Consider the following 23,299-nt stretch of genomic DNA (forward strand, 5'->3'; position numbering starts at 1 on the left):
CCAGGTCTTATGTTTTGCGAGACAATTGTTGAAAGGCGACGCCAGAAAATAAAGGACACTTGAACGAAACTTGATGCAGTTGATTGCAACAGGATGTCAGTGGCCACAAGAAGAATGGGCACTTCATCTAGCTCCACTTCTCAGTGGTAAAGCACGTGCTGCATATGTTGCTATGGACACTGAAGAGACAGACATGATAAAGTAAAAACAGCTGTTCTTGAAAGTGCTGAGGCTTACCGAATGAGATTCCGCGACATGACGGTGAAGGACCCAAAAGAGCTACGATCGCGCCTTCAAGACCTGTATGAAAAGTGGATGCTTCCAAAGGAGAAGACAAAGGACCAAATAGGAGATGTTATAGTGATGTAGCAGTTTCTCAGGGTTCTTAGCCCGGACCTTAGGACCTGGGTGAAAGAGCACAACCCCACCGTTGTGCCATCTCTGGCAGCCTCTCTGGCAGAGGCTTTCCTTGCAGCCCGACGCCCACAAAAAGGGTACATGACAGGAAAACCCAGTTCAACCCCGTAATCATGGGTAAGTCAGGGGGTGGGAATGTATACAGAGCTTAAGGCCCTAAACAAAGTTCTTGTAACTGACTGTAAAAAGTAAACTCCACCTAAACTTGGTTTATATCTGACCCAGATAGACTGCAGGTCATAACTTCTTACCTGAAGTTCAGTTCACCGCCTCGGGTCTCTGCTCCTCCTGCCTTTCCATCATCCACCTGCCAGCGTGTTGCATCTGCTGGCCTCCACTACTTGCTAATGTTACTGAATCTGTGGAAGCTCCGCAATAGCCACCACCAAACAATTGAGTTATTTTTACACATCTCCCAGCATCTGGCCAATCCGTTACCGTGCTGGTCCCCTTCTTCTCCACAGTGTGACTCACCGGGATGTCGAAAGTGAGCGGCACCTCGTCCATGTTAGTGATGTGGCTGGGCTGGATGTGTTTGTCGGCGATGTGTTTGCTGCAGTAGGAGTCCTGGTCCGGATGGAAAAATGGCACCGTTTCATGAAACGAAAGCACCAAGACGGACCTCCTTGGAAATGTTAAATTTTCATTTCTTCTGCTAGCGTTACTGCTTTTAGTCGAATGGTGACCGTCGAAACGCTTCTGCCACTCGTTCTTTGCTCAATGATCCACTGCTCGAGTCTTTCCTCCAACTCGGGCCACCTCCAACTCTCCCACAACCCTGATGAGGATAAGCGAGAATGGATCGACGGAAAATTGGCATTCCCAAAAAGAACACAAATCAAACACACTGCTCTCAGGCACATCTGTTTATTTAAAGACTTGTTCAATCTTTATTATGGAAAGGTATGACTTGTCTTGAAAGGTATACTTGAAAGGTATCAGAATCAGAATCAGAATCAGAATACTTTATTAATCCCGAGGGAAATTAGGGTTACAGCAGGCAGCACGCTAATGGTGCATGCGCACTTACAAAGGAACCTTCTGACCATCACATTGGGGAGACATGTCAGAAAGGTAGGCTGATAGGAAAAAACAACGAAAATACACTACATGAGGTAAGAGGAGGAGGAAAAAAAACTCCACTCAGAGTTTTTTCCAGTTTTATCCAGTATGACTATCAAATGTACTCAATAACCCTTTAGCAACAAACAGCTATACTTTTCTTTTTTTTTTTTTCATGAACAAGTTACAGGGGATTATGACTGCACTTTGAATTTTGCATTGTATTTTCTATTATTTTGGAGGCAAAATGTATATAAGATTACTAGTGATAAAGTCAGATATAGATAAAGTTAGTATATAGTGGTATTTATTTTGAAGGGGGGGGCAATTACCATCACTTATTCAATTTTATAACACAGGTCTATGGTTAGATGATTTGCAACTGATAAAGACAGAAATGAAAACATGAAAAAGAAATTACCATCCTTTAAAAAAAACAATTGTCTTCTTTTTGTGTAATTTCTCTATCATTTTATATTCTTCTTCTCCTGGATGTGCTCCTGTTTTAAATTTTTTGTTTTTGAAGATTTCAAAGTAATGGCTCCAGCTTCCCCCGCTGTCTGCTCCAAACCCAAAGATAGTGACCTGGGGAAAAAAAATTGAAGTAAAGATTTAATGTATTGTTTCCACTAGGAGCATTCTATTTATTTGTTTATTCATTCATTCTTTTATATATTAACTAATAGCATTCTTAAAAGACATCATTATCTCCATGTCCTATTGAGGACATGAAGAATCTGTCTCTTAGTAGCTTGTTTAAGTTATACCACAAAGCTGACTGAGGAGTTAATGAAAATCAGCCCATAGAGCACTTTATGCATAAATGCTGTGATGACAGGGATTCTGCAAAATGAATAGGGATGGGTAGTATCTTCACTGACAGTTTTAGCGTTAATGAGAGCACTCACTGGAGTGAAGGTTCTTCTAACAGTACAACAACCCTAAGCATGCAACCAAGATAACAAAAAAGTGACTTCTCGACCACTCTGTAAATGTCCTTGAGTGGTACAGCCAGATTCCAGACTGGAACATAACTGATAATCATTGATAATTACTTGTCAGTCCTGGGATCCCCTAAGTGTCATGTTTCTGGGTCCTTTTGACCCAGGCTTTTGTTTTCTTTTTTTTCTTTTTTTTTTGGTGGGGGGGGCGTTGTGCATTTTTGGTCATTCTGTATTATTTTTGAGTTCACTTGTATTCTATGGTTCCTAGCTTATTCTGTTCAGTATGGTTTATTAGATCTCCCCTTGTGTCTTTGTCCTCTGTCTCACCTGGATGTCTGTGTTTATACAATGTGAGCCTTGTGTCTTGTTTCCCCTCCATGTGTTTTATTCCTTCATATTTCCCTAGTCCATCATTTTTGTTCTCTCTCTCCCTCGCTCCCTCTCGGTTGCCTCTCCTCCATACTTTGATAGTCTCCCGTCAGTGTGCGTTATGTTGTGTTTGCTCTTCCCCTGTCTCTTTATGGTTATTCATGTCAGCTGTGCTTTACATGTGTTTTCACTTCCCTCATGATCCGTCTGTGTATTTATGTCCGCATCTCCCTCAGTTCCGTGTCCTCATAGCTTTGTGACTCTCCCTGTGTTTCCCTGTGTGAATGATTATTAGAATTCCCCAGTTTAGTTCTGTAAAATTTTTCCTTTTTCCAGCAATAAATCCGTGTTTTTTGAGTTCACTTCCTGCTTCTGGGAGTCTGCTTTTGGGTCCTATTCCTGCCTGCACACAGCGAGTTCATGACACTGAGGCCACTTGTCCACTTTGTTGTGTTGCCTTCACCCACCAGATCTTCTCAAGGTCCAACATGTTGTGTCCATCTTGCCGATGTACTCATGGATCTTTTGTTTCATCCTAGTCAGTGGTTGTGACACTCAATAGACCTTGGTCACCTTCCCTTCTTAGGACAATGTCTCAGGTGGCTGAGTTGCAGCTTTTCCAGTGGCCTCTTCATGGTTCCTATTTGCCTGTTGAAGTCCCTGGTACTTGTGGCTATCCTCAGTGTCTACAATGTTCTGGTAGTGCAATTCCCTTGGTTCTGAGTAGTTTCTTTCTCTTTATTACCATCTGACAACAGTTCTTCCGTCTGAATGACATTCCAATGTCATTGTTGTACATCCAAGAGAATTGATGTCACTCCTGGCATACATGTAACACCTGTCTCATGTAGCTGTGAGTGGGGCCTGGGTCTCAAAGGTGTAATTTGCTTTTGATATTCTCTTGTTCATGCTTATAACCCAAAATATAAATCAACAAGCAACGAGACAAGCATATCAATTGAAATGCACTTCACTTTAGTGAGTGATTCCCAGTAGAAAGAAAAAAACGAAATAAAGTAAAAACATTTGAGTTTAGTGGTAAATTAATATGTAGAACTGAAAAAGTGGTGTTCACTACATTTCATTCACTATGATCAGGGGCGCACATAAGTGGTCCGCAGGTGCGCATGCGCTGTCAAAATAAAAGACGTGCACCAGATAAGAAGTTGCAACGCGCGCTTGCGTACATATAAAAGGCACTGTTTTTGTTTGCTAGAGTGGGATTTTCACGGCATATTCTGCACCACTTCTCTGTGCGTTCATCATTTGTTTGAAGCCAGCTCACCTCCTGCAACCACTTTTCCAAGAATACGTGCTTCTTTTGCGGGTTCAGACTCCTTCTGACATTTCTTTGGAAGTGGAGGAACGCCAAAGTAATTGCTTAAAGGAGCTTGCTTCTTCGACATCTTTAAGTGTTCTAAACAAATGTCTGTCCTCCTCCAGAAAATCTTATGTACGCAAATGCGCGGGTAGCCCACGCACACTCAGTCCCAGACGTTCTTAAAAATAAAACCCTTGTTGCAGGCCTAAATCATGGCTGGGGTGCACTGTGGCCGCTTCACTTATAAACAACCAATAAAATAAAAGGCGCATGCCAACATCGATATTCAGAGCTTCAGACAATTCAAAGGGACAGATGGGAAAAAAGGGCATCAAGGCTACCAGCAGGGTTCAGCCACGACACACAAAACCCACAGTCACACTAAATTCAAAACTCAAATCAGCAGAAGAGACCATATGAGCTTTGCTTCCATCACACTGGTAAAACGTCTGTCTCCTCCTCCTCTTGGTAGGTTACAACAGCTCCACATATGAGGTACTTTCAACCATGAAAGTAACAGCATGTTGCTAGTTTACAGACTCAAATGTCCACTCGATAGCAGTAGCTTATCTCTCCTCCCTCTCTCACACACAGTAGACCCCACAGCCCACGCCAAATCCCACCCCTTTACCTAAAACTCTTATGGATTGGCTGGGGGCACACGAGCTTTATTACATGCCTATAAAATTAAACAATATAATAAAGGACACTTCAAAATGTAAATAAGAAGGCAGTGAGTCTAAACAATACACATCACATACGTTAAACACGTGCATTCCAAACTTTTCCACTTAAAGGGTAAATGATATAAATTTTAAATAGTTTCTCTCTACATTTTAACTATTTGTCATGGTCCTGGGTCAGTGACCCAACGCTTATGATGATGATTATTATTTTTTGAGTTCTGTGTTATTTTTGGTCTGCCTTTGAGTCTGTGTCTCTGTCTGTCTATGGTGTCACCCCATCTGTTTGTGAATCTGTCTGTTTAGTTCAATGTCTTGTCTGGTTCCATGTTTCTGAGTTTCCTGTTTTATTGTGAAGGTCTGTGTCATATGTGAGTGTGCTCAGTTTACGTTTCCCCTGCCTCGTCAGCTGTGATTTCTCCCAGGTGTGTTCCCCTCCTGTCTCTCATCCCTTGATTACTGCCATCTGTGTATTTAAGCCCTGTGTTTCTCTGTGTTAGTGTCGCGTCGTACCCTCAACTAGCTGTGTGTTCTGCTTCTATGTTCCTAGTGTTTGGTCTTCTGCTCCAGTTTAGTGTTTCTTTCCAGTGTTTCAGTCCTTGGTTCCTCTGTTCTGACTTTTGGTTTTCTTTTGGTGAGTTTAGTTTGTACGAGGTTTTTCTCAGCAATAAAGCTGCGCTTTAAGTTTCACTTCCGTGTCTGAGTTCTGCATTTTGGGTCCACCACTCCTGCTTGCCTGCCACACAGCGATTCATGACACTATTAATATGCTTTTTAAAATTTAAGAACATAATGACCTGAGATCGCTTTTTCAGTAATCAAAATAAACAATTTGTTTTGGCAAAGGCTACATACAGCTTGATGTCATCCAGATTGAGTTGTTGAATAACAGTTGCACTATTCTGTAGTTGGTTTCCATAGCCAGGCTTGTTAATGAACTGGCTAAGGGGATTCGAGCTTATGCAGAACAGCAGTGGGGACAGAGCATCTCGTTGGTAAATGGCACATTTGATAAAACTTGTGCAACTGGCTTGAAGTTTGCCTGTATTGTTGTTCACTACATCTCTATTTAATACACTCAGTACAGTTTTCACAATTTCTGTTGCTGGGATCTTAGCTCCACTAGCCACTGAACATTGTTGTTATAGGTTGCATCCTTCTCTCATATGCACTTCCACTTTTGTTAAATCTTCAGCCTTGGTGGGGCTGTTGTCATATTGGCAAGTGGTACATTTATTTATATATATATATATATATATATATATATATATATATATATATAAATAAAAAACACCCAGCACGCCCCTGCGGGCGGTTTATCCTTCAAGCTCGGGTCCTCTACCAGAGGCCTGGGAGCTTGAGGGTCCTGCGCAGTATCTTAGCTGTTCCCAGGACTGCGCTCTTCTGGACAGAGATCTCCGATGTTGTTCCCGGGATCTGCTGGAGCCACTCGCCTAGCTTGGGAGTCACCGCACCTAGTGCCCCGATTACCACGGGGACCACTGTTACCTTCACCCTCCACATCCTCTCGAGCTCTTCTCTGAGCCCTTGGTATTTCTCCAGCTTCTCGTGTTCCTTCTTCCTGATATTGCTGTCATTCGGAACCGCTACATCGATCACTACGGCCGTCTTCTTCTGTTTGTCTACCACCACTATGTCCGGTTGGTTAGCCACCACCATTTTGTCCGTCTGTATCTGGAAGTCCCACAGGATCTTAGCTCGGTCATTCTCCACCACCCTTGGGGGCATCTCCCATTTTGACCTCGGGACTTCCAGTTTATACTTAGCACAGATGTTCCTGTACACTATGCCGGCCACTTGGTTATGGCGTTCCATGTATGCCTTGCCTGCTAGCATCTTGCACCCTGCTGTTATGTGCTGGATTGTCTCTGGGGCATCTTTACACAGCCTGCACCTGGGGTCTTGCCTAGTGTGATAGACCCCAGCCTCTATGGATCTTGTGCTCAGAGCTTGTTCTTGTGCTGCCATGATTAGTGCCTCTGTGCTGTCTTTCAGTCCAGCTTTGTCCAGCCACTGGTAGGATTTCTGGATATCAGCCACCTCCTCTATCTGCCGGTGGTACACACACACACACACACACACACACACACAACACACACACACACACACACACACACACACACACACACACACACACATACATACATACATACATACATATATATATATATATATATATATATATATATATATATATATATATATATATATATATATATCTATCTATCTATCTATCTATCTCATGGCCTAAACCAATCATGAAGGCGCTGCTTAGAGTAGCTAAACGTGCCACTAAAGCACCGCAGCACCGACTCCGTGCTGCTGCTGTTCGATCAATTTATCTGTCACGCACGTGTCTCTGCACAGATGTGCAGAAAAGGGAAATGGCGTTGGGAATTCCCACAATAATCCAATAGCGCACATCGACGCTTGCACATTCAACATGCCAATGTTCCGCCATGAAAATCCTAGGTCGCATTGGTGCGACCAGCCGTTCAAGTAAAAAAAAAAAAAAAAAATTCTCTGCAACTCTGAAAGTCTCTGTGTGGTCAACAACAGACACACATTACGCCAATGTCGTCGTCTAAACCAATTAGAGATAGTCAAGGGCAGAACCTCTTAGATGTCCATGCCCAAGGTAAAATGTTCAGATATTGAAATGTTCAGTTCGAAGCATTTGAGGTACTTCTAATTTTGACTTCCTTTTTACTTTATATATCTTGAGATATTTTAAGTTTAAATTTCCGCTCAATGAAGCACTTTAAGCACAATTTAGCTGTATGCTAAAAGACAACCCCACACCATAATGTTCCGACATCCAAACTTCACAGTTGATATGATGTTTTTGGGTGATATGCAGTAACATTTGACCTCCAAACATGGTGTGTATTATGGCATCGAAAAAGTTTAATTCTGGTCTTATCTGACCAGACTATATTCCCCTTGTCATGGTTCTGGATCATTGGACCCAGTATTTTGAGTTTATGGTGTTTTTCCAAATTCTTTTTTGTTGTAATGTTTTAGTTTTATATTATTTAGTATTGAGTTAGTCTTCGTATTGCTGCTATGTTTAGTTATATTTCGGTTTCCATGTTGTCTTTTCGATGTGTCTTGTCTCCCCTTCCTGTTTACATGTTTCTCTTCCCGTGTTTTGTTACGTTTTCCTTTTTCTGTCATGTGCGTTCATGTATGCTGCTGCTCTCTCTCCTTCGCCTTCTCTCTCTCTCACTCCTTCTCTGTCTCATCATCCATAATAGTTTCTGTGTTTCCCTTTTTGTCTCCTCCCTTTGTTTCCCCAGTCTGTCTCGTTCCCCTGTGGATTCCTTCTTCCCAGTCTGTGTTTAGCCATTAATTCTTAGTCTCTGTCTTAGTGTTCCCTGTTTTACTTTGACGGTGTTGCATCCTTTGTTAGTGTGTTCAGTTTTGTTTCCTCCTATCTTGTCATTATTATATTTATTTTCCCCAGCTGTGGTCCCCATGTGTTTCCTCTTCCCTCGTCATCCTCTTGTGTATGTTGTAAGCTGTCATTCATTCATTGTCAAGTTGTTCATTTGTTTCATGCAATGTCCCAGGTATCTATGTTCAGGTTTCATGTTTAAAATTCCAGTGTTCTAGTATTTAGTTTGTCCAGTTTAGTTTTATTCTTATCCATTTTTTAATCTTCTTACTCTATTTATATTTATATTGTATCCCGTTCTTATTTATTTTATCATTTTACCGTGTATATAGCCTATTGTGGCATATCTCCAGTGTTTCCTCGGAGGGGGCTCTCTGCACTGGGGCTGTGATCGACCGTGGCTGCTGGGTCTCTGGGGGTCCTCTCAGCCTGGCTGGGGGGCTCCTTTGCCTCCCTTCTGCTGTGTGCCCAGCCTGGAGGCTGTGGTCCCGGTGCAGATGGCTCCCTGTTATAGGGTTTCCTCACTTGGCTCATGTGAACCCTGCCCAATTTTTACTCTTTAAGTGTGCGCGCGTGTGTGTGTGTGTGGGGGGGGGGATATGTGTGTATGGTCTGTGAAGGTTCTCAGTCATCCAGGTCATCGTAGTCAAAGGAGCTTGCAAAGAAAAGCGTCTGGACTTCTTTAAGTTACTTGAAGACGTTTCACCTCTCATCCGAGAAGCTTCTTCAGTTCTAAGGTCAAATGGTGGAGAGTCCCAGATATAAACCTAGTGGGAGTGACCCCCCACAGAGGGACAAAAGGACCCCCTGATGATCCTCTAATCGCCTGAGCCAAGGTGTGAAACTGGGTGTGGGTCCCAATCAGCCAGAGTTTCGGGTGTGTTCATTGTGAAACCTGGCCCCACCTTATCATGCGAATTCCTGAGGTCAGATGGCCCAGGATGTGAGTGGGCGTTAAGGCGTCTGGGAAGGGATCTCAAAACTGGATTATAGATGGCAGAGAGTTGGTGTCGTAAACCACCGCCTCTGTTCAAAGATGGTCGCTCACAGTGGACATAGATGGCTTCTTTCACTCCTCTTTCAAACCATCTGTCCTCTCTGTCCAAAATGTGAACATTGGCATCCTCGAAAGAGTGTCCTTTATCCTTAAGATGCAGATGGACTGCTGAGTCTTGTCCTGTGGAGGTGGCTCTTCTGTGTTGTGCCATGCGCTTGTGAAGTGGCTGTTTGGTCTCTCCAATGTAGAGGTCTGAGCATTCCTCGCTGCACTGTACAGCATACACCACATTGTTAAGTCTGTGTTTTGGCATTTTGTCTTTCGGGTGAACCAGTTTCTGCCTGAGCGTGTTGCTGGGTCTGAAATACACTGGGATGTCATGCTTGGAGAAAACTCTCCTGAGTTTTTCTGATACACCGGCTACATAGGGGATGACAATGTTGTTGCGTCTCTCCTTCTTATCCTCCCTCGCTGGTGTCTGGTCTTCTTTTCTGTGCCTCTTTGCTGACTTTAAGAACGCCCATTTAGGATAGCCGCACGTTTTGGGACTCTCCACCATTTGACCTTAGAACTGAAGAAGCTTCTCGGATGAGAGGTGAAACGTCTTCAAGTAACTTAACGAAGTCCAGATGCTTTTCTTTGCAAGCTCCTTTGATATGTGTGTATTCACATCATTTATGTTAATGAGAGTGTGGGGAGTGAGTTGGAGGGTGGGGTGGGCTGCTTTTAACTATGTAAAGCACTTTGTGCTACATTTTTTGTATGAAAAGTGCTTTAAAAAATAAAGATTGATTGATTGATTGTGTGACACGTTGGTAATGGGACACCTTTTTTATAGTTTACGAGTTGGAACTGAACCAGCTGATTTTAATTTGCACTAAGTGGCAGGATTTACAGTTACTGATAGATTTTAGCTGGTATCATGACTTAATGATTTTTTTTTTTAATAGAGCTGGCAGAATTTCAAGAAAATTTTTTCACTTTGTCATTATATTGTGCATATTGTGTGTGAAATTCTGAAAAATGAGTTTGGAACAATAACAAATGAAGGGCTGTGATACTTCCCAAACAGCCTGTATATTTTGGTATGAAAATAATGTTTTAATGTTTAGATTGAGTTAATGTTAATTTTCAATGTTTAAGTGATCATCATACTTGTTACTTTAGCAGACCTAGTGCCTACAGATTATATTCAGACATTTAAATATATTCAGCCAACTGTTAGATTTTAAATAAAATATTTTAGTAGAACTGAAAAAATATATACATCAAACATAAACTAAGGAAATTTCTGAATGTAGTAACCCTTGATTTTTAAATGTCAGCTTAATTTTATTTATATAATACATTTAAATGGTAAATGGCCTGTATTTGTATAGCGCTTTACTAGTCCCTAAGGGCCCCAAAGCGCTTTACATATTCAGTCATCCACCCATTCACGCACACATTCACACACTGGTGATGGCAAGCTACATTGTAGCTACAGCCACCCTGGGGCGCACTTACAGAGGCGAGGCTGCCGGACACTGGTGGACTCTGACCCCCACCAGTAGGCAACGGGTGAAGTGTCTTCCCCAATGACACAAGATCGCCCATTTAAACAAAACCTGACACAAAAATTGTTTTTCAGGCAAACAAACACATTCAGCTCAAAAATCATGTTACACTGTTCTTGCCAAGTTAAAACTAATTGTTGAATCTGGTTGACTCCAACACTGGCCCTGTATTTAGCATTGAATCAATACCAAGTGTAGTGGCGGCACTCCATCTCTATTTCACTCTTCTGTACCACCTTTAGGAGTCAGTCTGGCAACATGCATTTGAAACGCGAGCAAGTCCAGGTACTTTTCTTGCAAAAAAGATGTTTATTGAAACTTTTAATTTACATGGCAAGACTCGGTCAAAAAACTGTGTTGCTTCCAGCTTATCCGACTCCCCAACTACGTAATTACAGTGTGCCGGAAGCCCAAAATACTAAAAAGTGCATTAGAATGTCGCACTTTTATATTCTATACCTTTAACAAAACAGTTTTTTGAAATTAACTAGAAATTATATTACTAATATCAAACGTATAATGTATATTTCTCATCTAATCATTTTACCAGTACCAATAAAATTAACCTTTAACACTAGAATTACTGAGCCTCTTTTTTTTCCTGGTACAAGTCCCTACTACTAGATCTATTAGCCCTGCGCAAATTTGCGTAAATCCCCTGAACCTACCGGTAAGACCTCCTAGAATTACTGACTTTTTTATTTTCTGGTGGATGTCCTGAGGTGTTAATCACCACTGCTGAAATTTTCACAGGTCATCAGCTCGATTCTCCTCCTGTTTTTGTTGTGCAAACCACCCATTATCTTTGAGGCCTGGAAGATTTGCATTTGTTCACTCAGAGTAGCTCAGATCCAAGGTAAGAGAAAAATCTGTGTTACAACCCTACAATGGAGCTGAAGGCCTCTCAGCAGAGTACTAGGAGGTGTTAGGTTCAGGGAATTTACGCAAATTTGCGCAGGGTTAGTAAAAATTCAAATTTTTTATTTGTCACACACACACAACCATACACAGTATGACATGGGGGTGAAATGCATGTATATGTATGTATGCATGAAATAAATGTAGTAGCTCCATTGTTCTCCTGCTTTTGTTGTGCAAAACACCCTCCCCCAACCAGGAGAGATTTGTGTATGTGTAGGAGTGGCATTGCTTGACTACAGCACAGTACTGTGCATAAAAGCAGACCGACCAGGAGGGAGAATCATTTCTTCTTCGCATTTCTGAGAACGCACATCAGGATGGCCTCCGTATCACTTCCATGCAGGAATAACCTATCGGCGCAACATCCTTGGGCCTTGCTTCAGGAAATGGACGAAGCAGATTCTGATGGAGGAGAGGTTTCATTTGTCCAGCAGGCCACTGATACCTCCTCAGAAGAATCTGAAAAGGAGACGGAAGAACCCAACATGCCTCCTCGGAAGAGGCCCCCCTGGTACTGGGAAGCCCTGTCTGAGCCAGACGGCAAAAGAAGGCACTGCGTGGGTAGAGGAGGACAATGGAATGCCCAGTACAGGAGCAAATCGCTCGTGCTTCACTGCGCAAGCTGGACCCACAGAGTCTGCTAAGGTTTGTCATTGCCATATTACATATGATATTTATATAAACCCATTTAGAGTGAGGTTCATGTAAATTTACCATTCTCTATTTGTTTATCTTCCAACAGCGTGAAATTACATGTGTGCTCCAAAGCTTCCTTTGCCTGTTAGACGTGGGAATGCTGCACACCATCAGAGAGTGTACGGTATACCGTACACTCTCTGTAGCAACCGTCTGGCCTCACGGTAACCTTTGTACACAACTGCGAATTAGCTCCTGTGGTTTGCCAGCAGTGAACTGTTCCAAAAAATACAGCTTATCTTGATCGTTATCAGTCTTTTGCTCTACTGCTTGTTCGAAGGCTCTTATGAAGGCCTTATACTGTAGTGCATCACCTTTAAAAACAGGAATGTCCTTTGATGGCAACTGAGCCAGCTGCTGCTGTTTCACAAGTAACTCAGTGATTACATTCTGTTTCTGCATGACTGACAATACATCATCACTTCTGTTAACGTGACCATTAAGCCCATGAGTGGAGACTGGATGTGGTACCTGTGAGTTTTGCACTTGTGAATTAGCGTGACTACTCACATCATCTTGTTGTGGGAGCATTATGCCAACTCTTTCCTTTTTAACTCCTCGACCTTGGGATCTTTGTATTGACACATAACTGCTCAGACCATCTTCAGATCTTTCACATTCTTTGAGCACCTTTAATTTTGCTTGACTTTCTGCTAATGCAGTCTCCAACTCTAACTCTTCTTTTTCCGCTTTGACTCTTGCTGTTTCAAACTCAAGATGTTGCCTAATCCTGGCCAACTCTAACTCAGGTTCTTGCTTTTTCTTCAATGCTGCGGCTCTTTCCAGCAAGGCTGCGTGTTCTGCCTCCTGTTTAGCACGAGTGGAGGAAACTCTAGATGTTGTAGATGCTTGGCTGACTTGAGACCCACGCGAGCTATGAACTGCATCCTTTCTAGCTCCAACCTGTGATGCGCTGTCATCTGGGTTAACAGCTTCCTCCAAGCCAACTGTAACGTGCTCCTGCTGCTCAGCTTCATTTGGAATCATATGCTTATGATCCTCTGCTATCCATTTCTTTGTTGTTTTCATAAACTCTCTTATTGATGCCATTTTGGGCTCAAACCAATTGTCCTGGTCAAATATTTTTTCTTCTTCAGACAAAAGGCTCATAACCTGGTTATTGTGACTTTGAAACTCATTCAGAGCCTATGCAAAGTCACTTTCCACCCTTTCTTTCAAATTTTGAAGGTTCTGAGCATCACTCATCATTATCTTTATCTCCTTTATTTTGCCTGTGATTGTTCCTAATGTTCGTCTTCTTAAAGCAATACATCTTTGTAATTTTTCTTCCAAAGCCTTCTCTGTTAACTTACATGTTCTTCCCACCTCTCTTTCATCTGCCATCTTATAAGTTGCAGGGGTTTATTGGCTCAAGTTGCATGCACTATTTGTCTTCTGCTTAGAATTTTTAATAGACATAGTGTAAACCAGCTTCATAACATGCCAAAAACTCCACATTGACTGTATCTGTCACGGTTTTGGGTCCGTTGGACCCGGTATTTTGAGTTTATTATGTTTTGGTTTAATTTTGCATCATGGATTGTTTTCTTGTTCTCTTGTTGTGGTTGTGATTATTATTATTACAGTTTCATGTTTCTGTTATCCATGTTTTAGGAATTGTGGTTTCATGTATAGTTCAGTTCCATGTGTCATTTTCTGTCTCTCTGTGTTGAGTCCGTGTCTCTGAGTTGTGATTCATGTTTCCTGTTTTATTGTGAAAGCCTTAACTAGAAATTATATTCTTAACATCAAACATGTATATTTCTCCTCTAATCATTTTACCAGTACTAATAAAATTAACCTTTAATTGGCTCTTACATCAGGTATGGCATTTTTACACATTGCTATCCAAGAGTTATGTAAAACTACTTTCAGCTGTTCTGTTGACACAAGCGGGTAGGCTCTACATGTTCGATTTGGCAATACTTTTAACACTTGATATCCTTCATGGTACCACCTTTAAACACAACCCATGTGTCTTTAGCTAGAGTAGTTGCTGCCTTTGGTTTGCAGGTAAATGTGTCAACCATCAGATGTCCACTCTTCTTGACTCTTCTTGAAATAACCATAGATTTCTGTTTTAGTCATGTAGTCATCTAAGGCAGACTTTTCTCAACTTTGCTGGTAAATCAGTGTTTCTCAGTGTTTAACTACCACCACTGTCAGTCAGATGCATAATGTACAAATTGTTTAAAGTGAACATACCTCATCACACATCACTAGGCTGAGAACCACAGCAAGAAAGCCAGTGGATGGATAAGCACCCTTCTTTCCCAGCCATACTTGATGAACATATTTCATGAAAGCCGGATGGAGGATCCAGATCTATTATGAATCAGACATAGCCTTAAATCTGAGTTTTATGAACTATTACTTTCTGCAATGAATTCACAAAATACTTTACATTAGCACGACTGTAGCTAAAAGAAGCCAGTATTTGTTTTTGGTGGTATGGCTTTGACTATTGACCTGCATGACCTTCCAGGCACATAAATGCCAAGTATGAGAGATTGGGAAAACCATAACAATACCTAATACAGAGCAGAGTAAACAGTAAATACTGCAACAAAGAAAAAGCTGAGGTGCAGGTGACTTGTGAAATGGCTTGCACATCTGTAGCAATACTGGATATGCTAAATCAGGTTAATAGTAAAACCTACTGTATATGAGATTATCCAGTTCAGTGTGTAAAATCAGCTGACTTTGTTTCCTGCCTGAATTAATGGTAGCTTATATGCCAGTTTTGTTCATGTAAACCTAAAATACTCACCAAATCTTTGTTAGCTATCTTCTTTAAGTTTGGAGCACCATTTTCCCTGTTAAAAAGATGAAATGAACTGATTACATAAATAAATGCTAATAATTACCTAAGACTAGCACATCACAACAAAAGATTAAGTTGTTCATATAACAATTCATATAACTTTCTGCACTTTTTGCTGTTTAAAAAAAGAAAGGCTGACCTCTGATGGGTTGTCTCAAAAACTGTTTTGTTTAATTTGGTTGTTCTAACAACAAAACAAAAAAAAACTATACTGCATTTTTCCGTACAATTAGCTAAAACTATGTTGCAAAGCAGTTAAAATCTGATATTCAGAGCAAAACAGTTGCAATACAATTTCTGGCAACATAGGTTTTAAGACAGTAGCCCTTTTAGCCTACCCTCGATTTAAGTCCTTCATGAGCCACAAAAAGTCATGTGTTTTGAAAGGAAAAAACAAGAGATGAGTGGTATTGTCCAGTCTAGTAGAACTCTCTGGATACATGACATGATGAGTTGTTTTGGTTCCAACATCTGTTTCATAGCCTTTGGTACGCCCCCGATTGATTCTAAATAATACAGAAGGATACATATTTAGCACACATTTTTGCATTTTAGATACATGAATATACATAGACTTATATTATATTGTGGCGAGCTCAGACAAGGAGGAGACGGAGGTATCGTTTGGTCTTGCTTCCCGTGAGCTAGCCAGGGAGCACAGCCGTTTATTCACATTTTCAGAAGAACACTGCCGCTAGCTAACTGCTCAGCGCGGCAACAACAACAACACAGGGCGCCCTCTGACCCCCGAAGGACACACCGTCGCAGCGAGAGGGCGTCACCTGTCACTATGGCAACATAAACAAAACATAACTGTACAAACAGAACCCCGAACAGCCCTGACCCGCTACATAGCCCCCACCTAAGGGGTCAGTCGTCCCCGACGACCCCATCACCCCACACAAAGTCCTGCAAATGTCCAGGTGCCTTCTTTTGGCCATGCGGTGCCACCATCATCTCCTGCTGGAGTGAGCGGTCGGTACGGTGAGAGCCTGTCCCGGTGCAACACCACCATGCGCCCCGGGCCCGGCATGCGGATACGGTACACCACGTCTGTTAGCCGCTCCACAACCTCTGCCGGCCCTTGCCAGTGACTGCAGAGTTTGGGGGACACTCCTCTCTTGCGAACCGGGCAGTACACCCAAACCTTGTCGCCAGGCATGAAACCCCCCCTCGGCACTTGGTGTCATAGGCTCTTTTCTGTCGTACTCCGGCGCTGGCCTAGGCCTGGCGGGTGTAGTCATGAACCACCTGCAGCCGCTCCCTGAGCCTCCTGTAGTAGTCCATCTCTGGCCCACCATCAATCTCCGGCTCGGGGGGGGACCCGAACACCAGATCCACAGGCGTCCGGAGCTCCCGTCCAAATATCAGAGCGGCAGGTGTACACTAGCTGGACTCCTGCACCGCAGTCCGATACGACCAAAGGACCAGGGGCAGATGTCGGTCCCAATCTCGCTGGTGGTGGCTGGTGAGAATGGCGAGCTGGGTGGCCAGTGTGCGGTTGAAGCGCTCAACCAAGCCATCGCTTTGTGGGTGGAGCGGTGTGGTTCTCGTTTTCTCCACCCCCAGTCGCCGGCAGATCTCCCCGAAGACCTTCGATTCAAAGTTATGCCCCTGGTCACTGTGGAGCTCAGCCGGGACCCCAAAACGGGTGAACATCTCCTCCACCAGCTTCTCGGCCGTCGTCGTTGCGCTCTGGTCCGGCACCGCGTAGGCCTCTGGCCACTTCGTGAAATAGTCCATAGCCACCAACACATACCGGTTCCCTGACTCTGTGACGGGGAAAGGCCCTAGGACGTCCACTCCCACTCTTTCCATTGGGGCCTGTTAAATTATAATATTATTTTATGCCATGTTATACCCCTAATTAAAGATTGTGAATTATTATGTAGTTTTAGTTTGCAGTATTCTCCTGAATTAGAAGAAGCGGATAACTATTGCATTAGTTAAACTGATTTGCATTACATTAGACTGCTGATTTATTGTGGATGAATGATATTGTTTTATGATGTTATAAGAAATACTGTTTGCAGAAAGTCATCGCCTTATTTGTCTGATTAGAAGAGAACAGAGCATGCTGGAGTTTTCTGCCCCATCTCAGCAGGAGCAGATAAACAGGGAGCCAAGGTCGTAGCTTAGGCGCCGTGTGAGAGAAAAGCATGTGAATGTTTAGGCTTTTATGATAAGGTGGGGGCACCAGAGGCTATAAGAGTTTGATTAATGCTCCACCATTTTGAGATCTGAGGCTGTCTGCATACAGTGTCCATCTCCCACGTGTGTGACTATTAAAATCATCGTTTGACTTAACCCGGCCGGACCAGTGTTGTTATTGTGGTTTTTTCTCTTGTCTCCATCCCCAATGTTTGAACTCGTAACAGGCCCCCACCAGGTACTGCTGAAGGGGGGCAGTGGAGCGTTGAGTTGGGCCCTTCTGTGCCGTGCAGGTGTCACAGCAGTGCACATGAAGTTCCACATCCCGTCGACAGCCAGGCCAGTAGAACCGTCCCCTGAGGCGGCGGAGAGTTTTGGCGTTCCCATAGTGTCCTGCCCCCACCGAGCCGTGGACCAGCTCAAGCACCTGTGACCGCAGCGACCGAGGCACCAACAGCTGCAGGAGATCTCTGCCCTGACCGGGGGCCCGCCATCTCCGGTACAGGAGGCCGTCGTGGGTCTCCAGATTGTTGTGCTGAGAGTAGTAGGCTTTCACCTCGGGCTCCGGTCCCGACACCCCCGTCCAGGCGGGGCGTTGCGCCGCCTCCAGCCAGGCCCCCACCTGAACCAACGTCGCGTCGGCCTCCTGCTCCCGCTTCAGCTGCTGCGTTGTCAATGGGAGCCACCCCCCTCATCCGGCTGTGGCCTGAGCAGTAGCCACCCCCAGCACCTCCTGGGCCCGCTCTTCCTGTCGCAGGCAGTAGCGGCACTCGACGGCTACGCAGGGCCGTCTGGAGAGGGCATCAGCTTTGCCATGCTGTCGACCTGGCCGATGCTGGATCTCGAAGTCATAGCCCTGAAGGAACTCCAGCCAGTGGGCCACCTGCCGTTCTGGGTGTTTGAAATTCAGGAGCCAAGTCAGAGATGCATGGTCAGTGCGCAGGAGGAACCGGCAGCCATGCAGATATGGCTGGAAGTGCCGCACCGCTAGCACTACGGCCAGCAGCTCCCGCCGGGTCACGCAGTAGTTCCTCTCGGCTCGCCCCAAGGCCCGACTGAAGTACGCCACCACCCGTTCTCCAGCCTCGTCCTGCTGGGAAAGGACCCCCGACCCCTGCATTGCTAGCATCAGTGTCCACAATGAAAGGTTGCTGGGCGTCGGGGTAGGCCAGGACTGGGGCTCTGGTGAGGGCCTCCTTCAGCTGTGCAAAAGCCGCAGCACAGGCATCCCCCCAGCCAAACAGCTGTCCCTTGTCAGTCAGGCGGTGGAGGGGGTTGGCCATTGTCGCGAACCCTTTGATGAACCGACGGTAGTAGGAGGCTAGGCCCAGGAAGCTCCGCAGTTCTTGGACGTTCGAGGGAGTCGGCCAGTCCCTGACCGCAGCCACTTTTGCGGGGTCAGTGGCGACACCTCGAGCGCTGATCACATGGCCCAAGAACGTGTTCTCTCTCGCCAACAGGCGGCATTTTGCGGGGTTGAGCCGCAGCCCAGATCGTCAGATGGCACTCAAGACCTCGCTCAGGTGAGACAGTGCACTGTCGAAGTCACCACCGTGCACCAACAGGTCATCCAGGTACACAACGCAGCGGCTACGAGGGATATCCACGAGCACCCTCTCCATCAGCCTCTCAAACATCGCTGGCGCATTGCAGAGCCCAAATGGCATGACCCTGAACTGCCACAGCCCCTGTCCAATGGTGAATGCCGTCTTAGGCCTAGCGTCGGGGGCTAGCTCCACCTGCCAGTAACCGCTGCGTAGGTCGAGGGAGCTGAACCAACTGGAGCCGGTAACGTAATCTAGGGCCTCGTCGATCCGTGGTAGCGGGTACGAGTCCTTCTTGGTGACTGCATTGAGACGGCGAAAGTCCACGCAGAACCTCGGGCTGCCATCCTTCTTCCCCACCAGAACCACGGGTGCCGCCCATGGGCTATTGGACGGCTCGATTACCCCAGTCGCAGCCATCTCACGGATCTTCTCTTCCGCTACCTGCTGTTTCGAGAGGGGCAGCCGGTGTGGGCGCAGACGGATCCGAAATCTGCTGAGCGGCAGCTGCGAGACGCCTGTCTCGTCTGGTCCCCGCTCCCTGCTTTTGACCGCGCTGGAGAGCAAAAGTCTCTGCGCCAAGAGTAATAGCCAGCTTTGCGGTGTCGACGCAGGCCCCCCAGTGGCTCAGCAAATCCAGGCCAATGATGCGCTGGTCTTGAATGTCGGCGAGCCAGAAGTCGTGCACCAGCTCTAGACCCTTCACTCGGATCCGCAACGGTTTCTTCCCCCGCATAACAGTTTTCTCCCCCGTCACTGTCATCAGCTGGGTGTCTGTGGGCAACCAACCCTTCACCAGTGGCCCGGATGTTTCAGGGAGCACGCCAGGTCGTATCAGGGAAATGGTAGACCCCGTGTCCACCAGGGCCTGGCATGGCTGGTCCTCAACACAGCAGCTCAGGTAGAGTCCGTTGAGGTGCCCAACTCGGCCCACCACTGTGCATCGTCCTTGGAGGGGGGCAGGAAGATGGAGCAGTGGTCCCCTCGCTACACCACTCCCTCCTCGTTTTCCTGAGGCTGCATAGTTCCGGTCTTCGGGGCTGGTGCTGGGCAGTCACGCGCCACGTAGCCAGGCTCATCGCACCGGTAGCAGCGGTCGGTTGGTCGACGAGGACGCCTCCGGGGCACCGAGGGTTGCAGCTGGGACATCTCGGCGACCTCCCCCTCCCCGTCGCAGTCTGCGGCTCTGATTTGGGGGTAGTTTGGGGAGGGCGCCTGCTGGTTAGGTCGCGAGGTGAGCACCGGCTCGGCCCTTTCAGCTTCACGAAGCGCCTCACGGAGGGTCTGAGGCATGGCCAGGCGGACGTGTTGGCGTAGTCGCTCTGGGAAAAGTCCTCGCAAAAAAGCATGCAGGCTAAGCTCACGGGCCGCTGCTGGAAACTCCGGGTAGCCACGACGAGCATACAGCAACACGTCTGCTGCAAAGGTGCCCAGGCTCTCTCCGGTTGGTTAGCTGCTCTCTGCTCTGATCAGTGGAGTGCCGCTGCCCGAATCGCCTCTCGAGTGCCGCGGTGAGGGCCCAGAGCTCATGCTGCTCTGCCGGGGCTAGGTCAAGGAGTATCTGCAGTGCTTCTCCCTCTAATGCTAGCGCTAGGTGTGTAGCAGTCTCCTCTTCGCTCCAGCCACTATGTCTGGCGGCTAGCCGCACTTGTGAGAGGTAGGGCTCTAACGGGGTTAGCCCGTTGTATTTCGGTACCTTAACTGGGGTGGTAGGCATAACTGCTCGCGGTTGGGGGCTCGGCGTGTGGGTCGACAGAGGTAGCCCATGAAGCATTGCACTAGCATCTGTCGCGATGGGCCGCCACCGCGGTGTGCTCGCACCATCGGGACCCGTCGGAGGACTTAGATGGCCGCTCACATCCTCTCTCTTCCATCGCCAGTTTACCAAGCAGGGAATGTTGTCCTCGACGGCTTGCTCCAGCCTCTGAATGTCTCTCTCCATTACGGCAAGGGTGAGCCATCCCACTTCTGACACCAATGTGGCGAGCTCAGACAAGGAGGAGACGGAGGTATCGTTTGGTCTTGCTTCCCGTGAGCTATCCAGGGAGCACAGCCGTTTATTCACATTTTCAGAAGAACACTGCCGCTAGCTAACTGCTCAGCGCGGCAACAACAACAACAACACAGGGCGCCCTCTGACCCCCGAAGGACACACCGTCGCAGTGAGAGGGCGTCACCTGTCACTATGGCAACATAAACAAAACATAACTGTACAAACAGAACCCCGAACAGCCCTGACCCGCTACAATATTATACTATATTATATTATATTATATTATATTATATTATATTATATTTTTCGTCTCGCAAGAACATTGTTTACATTAGATTTTGTGTTTGTGTTAAATGATTATTACCTTATTACGGTATCATGGAAATCAATCAGAGGTCCATAATGCGATCCTCTCAAATTTCCAGAATTCCCCACCACGGCACAACTCCTGCAGTGATCAGGACGAGGTTCTCCAATATCTGCAATTGGTGTTATTGTCTGAAATAGCCTCTCTAGAGTTTTATTGTACAAAGTCAAGTTTTGAAGTCTTGCCCCCTGTAAGTTCTGACAAAGAGGAGAAAGTTATTGAAAAAAAATCAAACTTCCCCACAGAACAAAAATACTATAGGATTTCCCAATGATTACAAGTTCATGAGTCACCAGTAAGTCTGGCAAAGATCCTTTCAAACATACACTCCTCTTGATTAAGCTCACAGTTAGATCTTGTCTAAATGCCCACCCCTGTGACTTTTTCCATATCAGCATCAATATTATGATGCACCATTTACAACAACTGTGAAAGATCACTGAAGCTCAAGAGTAAAAAATGTATACTAATTTAGGCAAAAATCTTTTTAGGCCTGAAGTTTATTTCAGTACTTTCATTTGGTATTTAGAATTGTTCTGAAAAGTTTAAGACTGATCTGCAAGATACAACATCAGGATTAATCTGTAAGTTTATTCAAGCATATGAGTTATGCACATTTATGCAATGATAGATTATGAACAGTACTTACACAAACATATTTTTTTGTCTTTCAATTCAGATAGAGTCACAGTTTTACCTCAGCGCTCTAAGTTATCATTAGTGAGAACCTCAACCCCTGGGCCTGAACGCTACCCCTTTCTTGAGAGAAACAAAAAAATACTCATTGCTATATTAAGCCATTTCTTTTGACAGAAGTTATATCCAGAAACACTCCATAAAAGGTTGCAGACCAAAACAATTACCTTACTGATTGTCTTACTGATGAGTGGGAATTCACTCACATGCTATTTTGCCCCATTTAGTAAATCTGGCCCTTTAAAGAAAATGCCAACAATCCAGTTTTATGCGTAGGGAGGCGCTTTCATATTGTGATATTGCGACTTTCACTAAAGGAACTAAAAAGGTTTTCCAGAACTTGTCATTGCCAGTAAATGATAAGGATTTTACCATTCTTCAGGTAGAAATACAGGAGGATGAAGAGTGCAGTATATTTAAAAAAAAAAAAAAAAGATAGTACAAGGTGCTTTAAATTTGTGTAGTTTGTTTACTTAAACAATAGAGGAATATTTGTGCTTTTTTTTTGGATGGAGGTAGACCATGTCATTTAACAGCAGCAATATGTTGTTAAATGTCATGACATACTTGAATAATAATAATACCTTTAACATCACCACAGAAGCCAAAAAAGTGATATGTTGATATGTTGTTTTTTATTATTTACCTTCCACCAGAGGAAGTCTTTCTCTGAAGGTATATGTTTCTGTGACAGAAAGGGTTCAGGAGCTTCACTGATGATGTCATTAAACCAAGGATCACTGTCTCTTAGACATTTCTGACAGCCACAAAGACTCAGCTCGCGATGACAGAAGGTATATCCAGAAAAACTCCATAAAAGATTGGAGACCAAAACAATTGCTGTGATACTCAGTAGCGGGAAAATGCTAACTCTGGATCTTCCCCATTTGAAATACATCTTCGCAGAGTTCCAATCTGAGAACAAATACATGTATGAATGTGAAAAATAGGACTAAGCCTTTAGAATACAGTAATAGAAACAATAACTCTTTACTTATAAATATTTATAGTTTGCAGCATATTAAGAGCATTGCACTGGAATGCACAAAATCGGATAAGCATAAAAAGTTGGTTTGTGTCCTCTTATATTCATGGCATTTGAACAGATAGCATTTACCAGCATAAATCACCTCCCACATTATTAGTTCATGTAAGTAACAAGATCTGTTGTTTGAAGTTGAATAAAACAGTATGACACCCAACAGAATGGAAAACACAGTACAAAATATTTCTAGATCTTGGTCAGATTCTGCATTTGCATGAACTGTTTATCTCATTGTTTTCTCTGCTTACCTCTGTTGCTGTTGAAAAACTCCTGTTCAGTTAAACTTTCATTGTGG

At 44.7% G+C, this 23,299-nt stretch overlaps 1 protein-coding gene across 1 annotated transcript; it reads right to left on the reverse strand.

Annotated features, from left to right (window-relative positions):
* Nucleotides 1-1,896: 1,896 nt before the first annotated feature.
* Nucleotides 1,897-22,857, reverse strand: LOC146644274 (CMP-N-acetylneuraminate-beta-galactosamide-alpha-2,3-sialyltransferase 1-like). Its single transcript, XM_085396208.1, has 6 exons — nucleotides 22,606-22,857; nucleotides 21,261-21,460; nucleotides 15,547-15,714; nucleotides 15,155-15,200; nucleotides 14,590-14,709; nucleotides 1,897-2,064 (listed from the first exon to the last, which is right to left on the reverse strand). Exons 1-6 carry the CDS (start codon nucleotides 22,855-22,857, stop codon nucleotides 1,897-1,899), a joined length of 954 nt encoding a protein of 317 aa, XP_085252334.1.
* Between the last annotated feature and the right edge of the window lie 442 nt (nucleotides 22,858-23,299).

Source organism: Rhamphochromis longiceps, linkage group LG22, assembly GCF_057381845.1.
Source record: "Rhamphochromis longiceps isolate RC_006_pf linkage group LG22, R_longiceps_female_GT1.1, whole genome shotgun sequence".
Taxonomy (NCBI): Eukaryota; Metazoa; Chordata; class Actinopteri; order Cichliformes; family Cichlidae; genus Rhamphochromis; species Rhamphochromis longiceps.

Bases quoted from the DNA above. Each gene is read 5' to 3' on its own strand.
- LOC146644274 (XM_085396208.1), bottom strand. From the start codon at position 22,857: ATGTATTTCAAATGGGGAAGATCCAGAGTTAGCATTTTCCCGCTACTG. The intron at 15,201-15,546 runs GTAGGCTAAAAG...TCTTTTTAACAG, and splicing joins ATGAAGGACTTAAATCGAGG to GGAAAATGGTGCTCCAAACT. The intron at 2,065-14,589 runs GTATGTTCACTT...TTTTTTCCCCAG, and splicing joins GCCTAGTGATGTGTGATGAG to GTCACTATCTTTGGGTTTGG.